The 15,036-nt window shown below is 51.6% G+C and overlaps 1 protein-coding gene across 4 annotated transcripts in view; it reads right to left on the bottom strand.

Annotated features, from left to right (window-relative positions):
* HDAC4 (histone deacetylase 4) overlaps positions 1-15,036 on the bottom strand; it is a 325,560-nt gene that overhangs the window by 94,702 nt on the left and 215,822 nt on the right. For all 4 annotated transcript variants that reach the window (XM_058299783.2, XM_058299785.2, XM_058299784.2 and 1 more), the window contains one exon: positions 8,306-8,456. In XM_058299783.2, the coding sequence (XP_058155766.1) occupies positions 8,306-8,456 (151 nt within the window). The remainder of the gene's footprint in view (positions 1-8,305; positions 8,457-15,036) is intronic.

Genomic DNA, 15,036 nt, shown 5'->3' with positions numbered 1-15,036 from the left:
TATAAGAATTAGAGGGAAAAAATGTGTGAATAAATCTAAAGGAATACTAACTATATAAAATAGTAACAACAATGTCTGTGAGTTTTAAATGTAAATATGGAGTTAAATATAGGTCGAAGTAATTTGTAAATTGAGAGTTAACATTCTCTGGGATTAGGAAGAAGTACTAATTTAGATTAAATTTTACTTAAATAAAGATGCTGGTTGTAAGCCCAAGGGTAAGCACTAAAAGAATGATAAAGTAATGATTAACTACCAAGATGGTAGAAAGGGAAACATAAATCATTAAGAAAATAAATCTAAAGGAAGAAAGGCAAGAAAGGGAAACTAGAAGAGCTGGGATAATTAGAATGCATATAGTACAACATATATATAAGATATAGCAATAATTTTATTTATATTAAATGTAAACAGACTAAACACTCCAATTAGAAGACAAAGATTGTCAGACTACATATCGAAATGTTGGGATGCAGTTAAAGTTGTAATTAGAGGGAAATGTAGAGCTATAAATGTATTAGAAATAAGCTTGAAAATCAATGATCTAAGTATCTGTCTCAAAAAGCTAGAAATAACCCACAAATCAAACCTAAGGAAAACAGAAGATAGACATTAACAAAACAGGAAAAAAAAAAAAAATCAATAGAGCTCACCAATAAAGCCCAAAGCTAGTTCTTTGAAAAACATATTAAAATTGATAAACCTCGGAAGAGACTGACAATGAAAACCAAGAACATTCTGAAAAGGCACAAATAACTAATATCAAGAATGAAAAATAGGATAACACCATAAATCAGAGACATCAGAAAGACAAAAAAATGATATGCCAAAAAAACTATGCCAATTAATTGTATTAAAAACTAGTAAGTTTCTAGAAAAATATAACTTACCTAAATTTAACTTGGAAAACAAATATTCCTGTAAATGATTTTAAAAGTTAAATCTGTAGTTAAAAACCTCGGGCCCAGATGGCTTTACCAGTACATTTCCCAAAGCATATAAGGAAGAAATATACCAGTGTTTAATAGCCACGATACCAAAACCTGATACAGACATTACAAGAAAGGGAAATTATAAGACAATCTCTCTCATGACCATAGATGCAAATATACAAAGTAAATATTAGAAAAATAAAGCCTACACAACATAAAAAGCCTGATTCATGACCAAGTTTGTTGGAATTATTCTAGAAATGCAAGTTAGAATTTATATTCAAATAAATAGATGTAATTCGCCACATTAACAGAACAGAAAAATTAGATCACCATTTCAATAAAAGCTGAAACAGTACCTGATAAAAATGAATATCCATGCTATTGAAACTATCGGCAAACCAGAAATATAAAATAAACTTCTATAATCTGATAGAGGGTATCTAACAACGATAAATAGGCAAAGTACAAACAAAATCACTACTGCAAACATCATACTTACCAGGAAACCGGGAATCAAACAAATATGCCTGTTACAGCTCCTTTATCTCTGTGCTAGAAACCTAGCCAGTTCAATAAACCAAGACAAGAAAAAGAAATAAAAGGGATAATGATTAGGAAGCAAGAAAAAGTTTTCATTATTTATAGATGATGTGATTACATATGTTGAAAATCCAAATTATTTTCTGCAGATAAATTACTAGAATATGTGAGTTGGGCAAGGTTGCTGGACACAAAGTCAATAGTCAAAAAAATCAACTGCTTTTCTACATACCAGCAACGTACACTTTGAAAGTGACATTTTAAAAAACAAGCCATTCACAATAGCATCAAAATCACCACATGACTTTGTGGGGGATTGAATCATGTCTCCCCCACTAGGCACGCTCAGGTCCCGACCCCTGGTCTGTGGCTCTGAACCCGTTTGTCAATGGGACCTTTGAAGATGCTATTAGTTAAGATGTGCCCAGACTGGAGGAGGGTGAGCCTTCATCCAATACGGTGAAGTCCTTATACGCAAAGGACACTGGATACGGAAGGAGGAGCCATGGGGAGCAACCAGACACTGGATGTCAATGGAACCCAGAGAAGAAAGACGACACCGCCACGTGAACAGAAGAGCCAAGGACCGAGGGTCGCCAGCAGCCAGCCACAGAATGCAAGTCTTTGGGGAGAAAGCACCGCCTTGCTGATGCCTCAGTTTTGGACCTTCTCTAGCCTCAAAACCATTAGCCCAAAAGTCCCATTGTTTAAGCCACCCCATTGTATGGTATTTGTTTTAGCAGCTAGAAAATTAGAACAGGCCTGAAATAGATCTAATAAATAAAAGAATGGCTTTTGCACATAAAATTATAATACATTATTGGTAAAAATTAAAAGAAGATGTAAATAAATATTTAAGATTAGGAATAAGTGATGTAAAAATTTCAAGTCTTCCCACTTTGATCCATTAAGTCAATACAATAATGAACAAAACCCCCATAATATTTGTGGAATTTCACAACTGATTCTAAAGTTTAAAGGAAAATACGAAGGGCCAAGAATTGCCAAGGCAATCATGAAGAACAGTAAAGTGGAAGGATTTACACTTTGGGGGCATAAGACTTATTTGAAAGCTTTGGTAATGAAGCCATGTTGTACTGTACAAGGAAAACAAAGACAAATACAACAGAATGGAGCGAAACAGGCACACGCAGTACAGACCCTTGACAGGCTGCGCCCTGGAGGTGCATGTGGAGACCAGGCACACACAGGTGCAGGCTGAGCACTGGGGGTGCCGTGGAGACCAGGCACACACAGGTGCAGGCTGAGCACTGGGGGTGCCGTGGAGACCAGGCACACACAGGTGCAGGCTGAGCACTGGAGGTGCACGTGGAGACCAGGCACACACAGGTGCAGGCTGAGCACTGGAGGTGCCGTGGAGACCAGGCACACACAGGTGCAGGCTGAGCACTGGGGGTGCCGTGGAGACCAGGCACACACAGGTGCAGGCTGAGCACTGGAGGTGCACGTGGAGACCAGGCAGACACAGGTGCAGGCTGAGCACTGGAGGTGCCGTGGAGACCAGGCACACACAGGTGCAGGCTGTGCACTGGGGGTGCCGTGGAGACCAGGCACACACAGGAGCAGGCTGAGCACTGGAGGTGCCGTGGAGACCAGGCACACACAGGTGCAGGCTGAGCACTGGGGGTGCCGTGGAGACCAGGCACACACAGGTGCAGGCTGAGCACTGGGGGTGCCGTGGAGACCAGGCACACACAGGTGCAGGCTGAGCACTGGGGGTGCCGTGGAGACCAGGCAGACACAGGTGCAGGCTGAGCACTGGAGGTGCCGTGGAGACCAGGCACACACAGGTGCAGGCTGTGCACTGGGGGTGCCGTGGAGACCAGGCACACACAGGAGCAGGCTGAGCACTGGAGGTGCCGTGGAGACCAGGCACACACAGGTGCAAGCTGAGCACTGGGGGTGCCGTGGAGACCAGGCAGACACAGGTGCAGGCTGAGCACTGGAGGTGCCGTGGCGACCAGGCACACACAGGTGCAGGCTGCGCACTGGGGGTGCCGTGGAGACCAGGCAGACACAGGAGCAGGCTGAGCACTGGAGGTGCCGTGGAGACCAGGCAGACACAGGTGCAGGCTGAGCACTGGGGGTGCCGTGGAGACCAGGCAGACACAGGTGCAGGCTGAGCACTGGGGGTGCCGTGGAGACCAGGCAGACACAGGTGCAGGCTGAGCACTGGGGGTGCCGTGGAGACCAGGCAGACACAGGTGCAGGCTGAGCACTGGGGGTGCCGTGGAGACCAGGCAGACACAGGTGCAGGCTGAGCACTGGAGGTGCCGTGGAGACCAGGCACACACAGGTGCAGGCTGCGCACTGGAGGTGCCGTGGAGACCAGGCAGACACAGGAGCAGGCTGAGCACTGGAGGTGCACGTGGAGACCAGGCACACACAGGTGCAGGCTGAGCACTGGGGGTGCCGTGGAGACCAGGCACACACAGGTGCAGGCTGAGCACTGGGGGTGCCGTGGAGACTGGCTGAAACCCGTGCTTCAGGCCATTCACAAACCACCTCCAGGCAAATGTAAATCTCAATGTGAAAGGGAAACAACTTAGCTTTTAGAAGATAGTAAAGGAGAATATATTCAAGGTTTTAGAGTAGGGAACACAAAAAGCATATAAAAGACTGACCAATTATACTACACAAGAACTGGGCACTTCTGTTCTTTAAGAGACACCACTGGAGAGTGAAAAGGCAAGGTACAGAGTAGAAGATATCCGTGACACAGAGAAGTGACGGAAGGCTTGAGTCCAGAACACAATTTCAAATCAAGAAAAATACAATTTCAAATCAGAAAATTGAGCAAGGGACCTGAAAGAGCACTTCACCAAAAGAAGTATCCATTTGGCCAAGAAATATAGGAAAATGTGCTGAATCTCAATGGTAACTGTAGAAATGCAGCTGAAGTCACAGGAGCTACCACGACATAGCTGAATTTAAACCTCTGACAGTAGCAAGTGCTGGTGCGGCTATGGAGCCGCAGGAATGCGCGGACACAGCGGGGAAACCTAGGTTGCTTCACTACCTTGGAAACTCGTCGGCAGCACGCATTAAGGTCGCACACAAGCATGCCCCAAAGACCCAGTAATTCCACTGTGCATATGCCACAGACACCAGGAGACAGACAAGAACGCAGCATTATTTGTAACAGCTTCGATTAGGAAACGATCCAAATATCAACCCTAAAATGGATTCAATAAAGTTGTACATTCACAGATGGAACACCATTTAGCAATGAAAATGGACAAGGTCCTGCTATGTAAAACAACAGGATGAACTTCACAAAGATAATGTAGAACGAAAGATGCAAAATGCAATTATATATTAATGGTTCCATTTATATATTTTAAATATATAAATAATTTCCATTATATATTTAAGATCTTTGGAGTTAGAGCTTTTAAGACGAATCTTTGGGAAGGAGGAAGGGAGTAGAGACTGGAGAGGAGCAAATGGTTCCTGGCTGCTGGTGCCAGCCTCGTCCCAGAGGCCCAGCTGGGAGGTCACACGTGGCTACACTGCAGAGCACGCACTTCGTGTAGGGACGCCGTAAGGACAATACGCAAATTGTGCTTCTAGGAACAGGCTCTACAAGGGTGCTTTAAGAATACATCTTGTGCTGCTGTGCACATGTAGATATCAATTTTAAGAAGCGTTAAGATCAGGAGCTGAAGATAAAGGACTTCCTGCGTTCGTCCACGTTCTGGACCTTGAGCATGCAGTAGAGGGAGAAGCTCTTCCCTGCATTATTTGCCAGTTCTGCTCTGAAAGCCTGGGGCTCTCCCACGGCAGCCGAAGGAAGTAGCAGCTCACGCTCGTCGCACGAGCATCGATGTGACTGCAGGAGCAACACAGCAGCTCACAACACTAAGTCAAACATTTTGGACAGAAAATATACAAAAGTCTTTATTCTGCTCCTTCCACGGACTTTTCCTTTCAAAGACACCAGCACTGCCTCCCCGGGGACATGGGGTCGGCCCATGCCGGGGCTCAGGCCTCCTGCGAGTCAGCGTGCTCCCAGCCACCTGTCTACCCCATGGATGGCAGGGCCCCCCAGCAGAGCTGCCACGGGGTGCCCTCAGAAGCGTCAGACCCCGCTCGCCGCCCTCGCTCCTCCCCAGCTCTTGCCAGGGCTGCAGGGCCACTCCACACTGGCCCTCCCAGGCATTCCTGGACAGGGCCAGGCACGGCCTTCCTCCCTTCCTCTGCTTTCCACTCCCTTCTCTGCATGGAACGCTCTTCTCCCAAGCATGTGCCTGCCAGGCCCTCACCCCTGCTTCCTGAGAAGCACCCACACCGGGCTCATCCGCCAACACTCTGGAGAACAACACGGCATTACCTCCTGTGACGGCCTTCTGCTCTGCCCCCTGGCGAGGCTGCAGCCCCCAACTAGCCAATCACAACAAAGCCGGGGCTGAGATGCAGGTATTTTGCAGGTGTACTCAAGGCCATGCTCAGCTGACCTGAAGGAAGGGTGACAGCCCAGGCGGCCTGGGGGCCTGGTCCCATCAGCTGAAAGGCCCAAGGGCAGGGCTGAGGCCCTGCGGGGAGGAGGACGCGTTACTTCTGGGGAGTGCGGGCGCAGCCAACCTCTATCCCTGGGGCCGGAGCCCTCCGGCTTCAGGCTCGCCTGACCAGGCCCACAGTCACGAAGCCAGGTCTCCACAACGAATCTCCTGAACGCTGCCTGCCACTGGTTCTGCCTGCCTGGCCCCTGATGGGCACATCTAATGTGCTGGCAGTGCACACATCTCGCGGCCTTGCCCTCCCAGAGCTGGGGGATGCGTTACCAAGAGACACCGGGGTAGACTCTGCATGGTGCCTGCTGATCACATACTGGGAACAAACCAAACAGGAAACAGCACTAGAAGAAATCAACAGATTGTGAAAACAAATGAATCATATTACATTCAGCCACGTTACAATATTGATGAATATCAGAAACAAAAACTGAGCTAAAAAACAAGCTACAAAAGAAGACATGTTGTATAAATAAAGAGCATATGAAAGTAAGCAATACTGTTTTAAGAGTCAAAGTCAATAAAAGCAGAATGAAATATAGTAGGAGGAGCCACAAGATGTGGCTAGTGGCCACCTCCACGGGGAGGGCAGAGGTCAAGATCAAGGACAGCACGTGCCAAGAACCACACAAGTCGTCGGAACATCCTTCTTGAATGATGAGTAGGGACCGGAGTATTCTGTTTCATGATCCTGTAGGCCTTACAGATATTTTGTGAATCTTTTATATCTACTCGATATTAAGAATTTTAAAGAATGAAGTTTTCTGAAACACTGTAAGCGTGAGTTGAGAATATTTTCCTGGGATGGACTGGAGGTCACAGGTGAGGACACGCCGTCTTCTCACGGAGCGACGCAGAGGGATCTAGGGGCAGCAGAGCCCACGTCCCCCGAGGCAGAGGAGTAAGTGAGCAGCCTGCACGGATTGCGGTGTGGCAGCTGCCGAGGGGGCTGCAGAGTGGCTGAGTGCCCGGTGCCTGCAGGCCCCCTCCCTCGGCAGAAGGGTGCGTGAGCGCCTGAGCAGGACGAGAGCGAGTGGCCCCGTGCTCATCTGGACCAACTCCAGTTACCTGACTGAGAGCCACGCCTTGACTTATTTTCAGTGTTACCAATGAACAGATCATTTCAACCAAATCCTGAAGCCTTTGGCAGAAACTACCAGAAGAGAATCAGCTATGCATGGACACAGGGCCCGTGAGGGTCCATTCGTTCTGTTCATCATTTAAAACAAGGTGTCAAAACAAAACAAAAAAGAAAAAGATAAAATAAAACCAGCTGTCAGCAGGAAGGAGCACAACCACCCAGCCAAGTGTCCTTTTGCGTCAAAACCTGCAGGAATGAAGCCTCACGTAAACCGCACAGCAGCACGTTCAGAACAGCATTCGTTGACCAACTACAACAAACGTACTGCACAAACACGAGGTATTAAGAATGGGGGATATGTGGGAACTCAATATTCTGTGCATGGCGTTTCTTCTCTAATTTATAACAAACAAACACAAAACCACAAAACCTGGGAGGGAGGCGTGGAGCGGCCGGGGCAGCCCCGCCCAGCACCGGGTGGAGGGCCCGCCGGGGCCACTGTCCTTCCTGCGCCTGCCCCAGTGCGCCCCCACCCCCAGCTCAGCCGGCAGAGGAGGCCCTGCCGCCTCTTCCCACAGACTCTCCTCTAGTTGGCCAAAGGGGAAAAGGAGCAGATGGCACAGGCTCCTGGCTAATGCCAAGTCAGGCCATTCCTTAGAAGGTACCAGATGGGCCTGGTGGTCAGAGACACAAGCACGGCCACTAGGTGAGCAAAAACTGAGGTCAAAAGAGCAAACATGAAAACCCAGCTCTCAGCTGGCAGGAGCGGCGCCACCCTTGCAGCTCCGGGCTGGTGCTCCAAGCTAACTCCAGGTTTCTACAAAATGCTCTAAAAGAAAAGGACTCCGAAAACATTAGGAGACCACTCAGGTGAAATTTGCCATGCATCCAGTATGCTTTATCCTTTTTAAAATAGTTTTAAATCCATTAGGAATGCTGCCAAATATTCCCTAAAATCCTTAAATCTAACCGGGAGTCGCCGTGTCCTTGTTTACTGCTCACGTGGCGCCCCGCAGGCCTCAAAGGCACATCGCGCCGAGGACGGGCGTCCGCTTCGGGAGCGAGGGCAGCTTCGTGGCGTCCCTCGCTGCGGGGCTACCGGCTGGCACACCAGGGAGGCCCGCTCCCGGCTGCTGCTTCTGGGAAGCCCCCAGGGAAGGCCCCCCGCGAGGCGCCCCCCGTGCACGCCAGGCCGGCCCCCCGCGCCCACTTACTCTCCTTGCCCTTCTCCTTGTTCTTGAGCTGCTGGAGCTTCTGCTCTCGGTGCTGCTTCTCCAGCTCCTGCTCCTGGCGGTGCCGCTCCAGCTTCCGCTGATGCTCCAGCAGCTCCTGCTGATGCTTCATGGCCAGCAGCTCCTGCTGTTGCTGCGAGCAGGAAGGGGAGACAGAGAAGGTCAGCGCCTGGCCCCACAGCAGAGGCCACAAGGGCCGCGCGAGCAGGCCAGCCCAGGCCGGCGCCTCCCCGCCCGCAGCGGCGCCCCTGCCCGCGCGGCGGCGGTGCCTGGGAGAGCGCGAGGCTAGGAGTGGACCCGTGCACATGCTCAGGCTGAAGATAAAAGCCGTTCCAGTCGGTAGGCAGAAAACACACTGGGTATGTACGTGACCTTGCAATCTGGGAACACCTTTCTAGAACCACACAAAAGAAGGTGTGAAATGGCACATTTTGGAAAACTATTTGACGCTTTTTTATAAAGTCAAACACACACCCACCCTAAGGCCCAGCAATTCCACCCCAGTATATTTACCCAAGAGAAAGGAAAAACATTTGTCCACACAAAGAACTGCACGAGAACGTGCACGACAGCTTTACCACCAACGGCCCAGGGGGACACAACGCTGACGTCCCTCAGCAGGTGACCACGTGAACAGGCCGTGGTATATCCACTCAACAGCTGGCGCCTCAGCCACAAAACAAGCTGTTGATGAGGTGTGTGGGAGAGCGTACAGTACGGAGGCAAAGTGTGGGGTTCTACTTGTACCAAGTCCTACCTAAGATGAGAAACACCAGGAGGCTCCCTCTTAGGGCAGGGCAGGAGGAAACTTTCTGGGGTGATCAACTTATTTGGTTCCTTGGCGGGTAGTGTTTAACATGGTGCACACAACGTCGAAACACACTGAATGGCACACGTACTATCTCTACACTTTGCTGTGCATAAATTATCTCAAATTTTCAAATATGACAGTTAACTACATTAAAAAATTTTTTAATGTCTTTATTACTGCTAATACTATAAATGAAATTAAAATGTAAAAGTTACGGAGATAAAGACTTTCAACCTTATATCATATACACTTTATGTACAAATGGTTGTTATAAAATAATAAGACCATGATAAAGAGTCCAATAAAAAAGATGAGCGAAGAACAAAAGATTCAGATAAGTGGCTAAAAATAAATGGGAAAGGGAAGCAGATGTGGGTCAAGCAATTGGGCTCCTGCCTACCACATGGGAGGTCCCTGGTTCAGTTCCTGGTGCCTCTGCAAGAAGAGAGAGAGCTAGTGCAATGGGCAGGTGTGGCAAGCTGACACACACACAAAGAAACATAACAAGAGACACAACAAAGCAGGGAACAGAGGTGGCTTAAGTGATTAGGTGCCTCCCTCCCACATCAGAAGTCCCGGGTTCGATTTCTGGTGCCTCCTAAAGAAACAAGGAAGATGAACAGACACAGCAAGAGCAAACAACAAGGGGTTGGGGAGAAATGAAAATGAAAATGAAATGAAATGAAATAAAATAAAATAAAATGTTTGTCCTCACTTGTAGTCAAACACCATTTTGACCTTTTGTTTTGGAAAAGATGGAAAAGAAACAAGCGTTCTGGTGCTGACAAGGCTGTGTGGGAAAGGATACAATTAATGCGACATGCCGAGAGTGATTCTCCTCACACGCAGGTCAGTCCTGGGCTCCTCCCCAGACTCCCCTCCCGCCAGGCCACCTCCAGGGGTCGGAACGCCGGTCCACCACGTGGACCCTGCCCCAAGGGTTCTGTCCGTCACACTTGGAATTCAGTCATGGTTTCCCTGGCTGCGTCACTGATTTTGTTTGCCTCTCCCACCAAGGGACGACAGGAACCCGCTCTAGCACTGTGGTGGCCCCGCGTGGGCCTCAAATACGTGTGGAAGGAAGGGGGGGTGAGAGGAGAGTGGGCCAGCAGGCGATCCGGCAAGAAGAGCCGCTGTCGCCACAGAATTTCCACGGATAAAACTTAATATATAAGCATCATACCCCATGCCCCAAATGTAAATAATCAAAATATCCAATGAGGAGACTGAAAAAGCCTCATTTCCACCACACTCAGACAGGCATTGCCAAGAACAATGGGGTGACGACCATGACGCTGTAAGTACTACATTTCCAAGAGAGAAACTGAGGCACAGAGAGACTAAGGAACCTTCCAGGGCTCAGATGGGAATGGGAGGGCAGAGTGCTCACCCAGACAGACCAGCTCCAGAGCTGAGCTTTCAACTGTGGGCTGGGCCGCTCAGACAAGGCTCAGGTGATGAGCTGGCGCAGGGGGAGCAAGGGAGGGGTGTGACATGCCGACATGAGGCACCCACCCAGCATGCGCTTGTGCTGGATGTGACCTAGCACGAGCACGCACGCCACCACCTGAGGGGTACCGTACACACGCCACCACCTCAGGTGTACCATACGTACACCCCGCACCTGAGGGGCACCACACACGCCCGCCCCTCAGGGGCACCACACGCACGTCCTCCACCTCAGGGGTACCACACGCACGCCCTGCACCTGAGGGGCACCACACGTGCTCAGTACCTCTGGGGCACCACACACGCCCACCCCTCAGGGGCACCACATGCACGCCCCCCACCTCAGGGGTACCACACGCACGCCCTGCACCTGAGGGGCACCACACATGCTCAGTACCTCAGGTGTACCACACACGCCCACCCCTCAGGGGCACCACACGCACACCCCCCACCTCAGGGGTACCACACGCACGCCCCCCACCTCAGGGGTACCACACGCACGCCCCCCACCTCAGGGGCACCACACATGCTCAATACCTCAGGTGTACCACACGCACGCCCAGTACCTCAGGTACACCACATGCACACACCCCCACCTCAGGGGTACCAGATGCACGCCCCCCACCTGAGGGGCACCACACATGCTCAGTACCTCAGGTGTACCACACGCACGCCCAGTACCTCAGGTACACCACATGCACACACCCCCACCTCAGGGGTACCACACGCACGCCCCCCACCTGAGGGGCACCACACATGTTCAGTACCTCTGGGGCACCACACACGCCCACCCCTCAGGGGTACCACACGCATGCCCTGCACCTGAGGGGCACCACACATGCTCAGTACCTCTGGGGCACCACACACGCCCAGTACCTCAGGGGCACCACACGCTCGCCCTCCACCTCAGGGGCACCACACGCACACCCACCCCTCAGGGGTACCACACGCACGCCATGCTAATCAGGAGGACATGGGAACTTGTCAGAAATGGCACACATGGAAATGTTCACATTTTTAAATTGTTGCATAACAAACATTTTTCTTTTATGGCAGGAACAAGAGATTCACCAAAGGAACATAGAAGTGGCTTGAGGTAAATAAGAAGGGAGCAGGAGTGAGTTAAAGGCATTTGGAAATTGGGTCAGGGGCCAGAGGCAGTGGTCCCACAGCACTGCTGCACGCACTGCCCACCTGCCCGCGGAGATACTGATGTCAACCCAGCGAGAGAGCCCGCTGACTCGCCCAGCGCATGCGGGCATGCGATGGGGCCGCCCTCCTGTGGGCACTGACCCTCGTGGTGGCACCTGGCTGAACAACCGAGGGGCAGTAAGGGAGCAGGGCCCCAGGGAGGGCAGTGTGTTTTCAGGACCCGTTCCCGAATCTAGCGGGTCCCCTCTTCAAGAGCAGGGCCTCAGCCAAGCGCCAGCACTGGGCCTCCCGATGAGCACCCCAGTTCCAGGAGCCCCCCCTCCCCCAGCCCAGCCCCCAGTGCCGGGAGCTCACGCAGGCCTCGCACACACCCCGCTTCCAGAAGTGGCTGCGGCCCCTCTGGGCATGTCCTCAGTGATGTCACCTGAGGCTCACCATCCATGTGAACAGGCTGGGCAGCCACCCAGGAAGGTTCTGGAAGGGTCCAGGCTGTAAAGAAGGCCTGGCTCTTCTCTGGCCGGAGACCCTTTGCTGGAAAAGAACATGGTCCCCACTGCAGTTGCCACAGTGTACCTCAAGCCTGATTTCCCAAGATAGCCTTTCGATCTTGATCACTGGAAAGCGCAAACCTTCCATTATCAACTAAAGCAACGTGTAAATTAACCTAACAGGATTACAGATTGCTTAGAGCTTTTGCTGGCTAAAGACGCAATATTCACTTAGACATGTCATGTCTGTGACTTCTGTGAAATGCAAATCATACCATATAAAAATGTTAAAGAAAAGTACTACCCATGATGTTCCTTTTTTTCCCCATAATATAATTTTAAAATACAAAGTTCTCATTCTACCATTCTCTAAGTAAAGCCGACAACCCAGGTGTGGGAGCACATAAGCTGTCCAATAAAAATAACACTGAATGCAAGAGTAACACGAGGGCCATGGCAATGGGTGCACCAAAGGAACCTAACCACCACCCTGCAGATGCCCTCTGCGTGTGGAAGGACGAGACGATGCCCCTTCCAAGTCAGGGACTCCATGGAAGGAGGCCCCAGGCCCCCCGCCTCCGCCTTCACCAGGTGACTGTCCAGCCGCTGTGCTGAGGCCTGTAGCCACAAAGACCCAGAGGCCACAGCTCTGGCCCCCAGCAGAGGCCCTGGGCTGGGCCGCGGCAGCCAGGGCGCCGGCCATCCCCACCGCACGCACCTGAGCTGGCTCCGGGGAAGAGGCCTGGGACCGCGGGATCACACGGGCGTCACACGGACGCCAGCGCTCACCGCGCGCAGCAGACCTGCCGGCCCTGTCCACCAAGGGCTTGTCTGCCCTTCAGGAAGAGGACAAGCAAGCGCTCACGACCACACTCAGCTGCCGCCCTTCACCAAGGAGGACGACTCCTTCCCGCTGGGAACACGGGCAGGAAGCTCCGGAGGTGGGCAGAGCCAGGCCCCGAAGCCACGCAGGAGGCGGTGGCGGGAGGGGGTGGGTGAGAGGGAGCTGGCTGGGTCTGCACCCCTGGGAGGCGGCTGGGTCCAGGTGGCCGAGGGTGCCGCAAGCTGGGTCAAGAAGCCCAGGCATCTGCTGTGGTGGCGGCGGCGCGGTGGCGATGGCGCAGGCTGGGGGGGGCCAGAGGGGCCCACAGACGCCGAGCCCTGCGCTCGGTGCTTACCTGAGGGGGCATGGACTTCTGGGGACAGGTGGGTTGGAAGGAAGCAAGCACTCTCCACAGCCGTCTTCATCGTCACACCCTCGTTCGCGAGGTGGGCAATGATTCAGGGGACTTTCTGAGCAGCACGGTGGTTGGGGGGCAAACACTGATGGCGAGGCCCACGCTGGGGCCCTGGCCCTGGCACTCCCACACTTGAGCCACCCTGGGGCTTGAATACGCAACTTCTCTGTGCCTCAGTAGTAGCAGTATCAGGGCTCCCATGAGGACTAAATGAGATGATACTATGAAACAAAGGACATGTGCAAAACATGCCTGGCACCGAGAGTCATACTTGTGTGCCTTCACCTTCCTCATCGTTGTTGCCATTATCACCGCCACCAACCTCCACCAATCCTGCCACCCTCGTTATCGTCATCGTCATCACAACCACCGTCATCATTGCCATCCTCATCATTATTGTCACCACCACCACTGTCATCAGCCTTATCGTCATCACTACTGTCACGGCCATCATCACCATCATTATGTCACTGTCGCCATCACCACCGTCACCGTCACCGTCACCGTCATCGTGAGACCCTCCCTTTGGATGGACGGCAGCCAGACATTACAATGTTTAGGAGTAAATGTCACACAATGAACTATGGAGAGACAATACAGATTAAATATAACACAGGAATGAATTCCAAGAATATTACATCTTAAAACTGGCTTCCTAATTTTGTTTGATGTGTTGCCACCAGCTTTTTTTTTTTTTTAAAGATTGATTTATTTATTTAAATCCCCTCCCTCCCCTGGTTGTCTGTTTTCTGTGTCTATTTGCTGCGTCTTGTTTCTTTGTCCGCTTCTGCTGTCGTCAGCGGCACGGGAAGTGTGGGCAGCGCCATTCCTGGGCAGGCTGCACTTTCTTTCGCGCTGGGCGGCTCTCCTTACGGGTGCACTCCTTGTGCGTGGGGCTCCCCTACGCGGGGGACACCCCTGCGTGGCAGGGCACTCCTTGCGCGCATCAGCACTGCGCATGGGCCAGCTCCACACGGGTCAAGGAGGCCCGGGGTTTGAACCGCGGACCTCCCATGTGGTAGACGGACGCCCTAACCACTGGGTCAAGTCCGTTTCCCTGCCACCAGCTTTATAGGTGAAGGTTCCTAATGTCTGTACAGTTCATTTCCACCACCAGCAGGACTTCTATTACCTCCAAACTGGTATAACCACACATGTATGTAAGTTCAGCCCAAGAACTCTGCTAACATTTCAAAATAGTGGTTTCTTAACTTTTAGGAGGAAAAACAAATGACCCCACCGAGACCAAAGAACAAATGAAGTGGGGTAAGAGAACGTGCCTTGAATTATTCAGGGGGTCCCTCCGGGGGGCTCTGCACACAGAGCTGGGTCGTGAGGAATTTGTTCTCGCTTGCTGCGGAGAGGGCCACACACTTCAGTACGTATTTTTGCAGAACACACGTTTGTTGATCTGCACAGATTCAGAGAAGGCCACATCAGGGTGCGGCACGGGGGTGTCCACCAAGAGGCACCTGAGAGCCTCCTGGCCGCTGCCCGCAGCTCCAGGCCTCCACGTGCTTTGCTCATCTCAGGACTCGGGCACCCGAGAGGCCTCCTGGCGTGGCACAGTGCAGA

This window comes from Dasypus novemcinctus, chromosome 7 (assembly GCF_030445035.2).
Source record: "Dasypus novemcinctus isolate mDasNov1 chromosome 7, mDasNov1.1.hap2, whole genome shotgun sequence".
NCBI classification, from domain to species: Eukaryota; Metazoa; Chordata; class Mammalia; order Cingulata; family Dasypodidae; genus Dasypus; species Dasypus novemcinctus.
The sequence above is the reverse complement of the archived record's forward strand: the minus strand, read 5'-3'. Positions and strand labels throughout refer to the sequence as shown.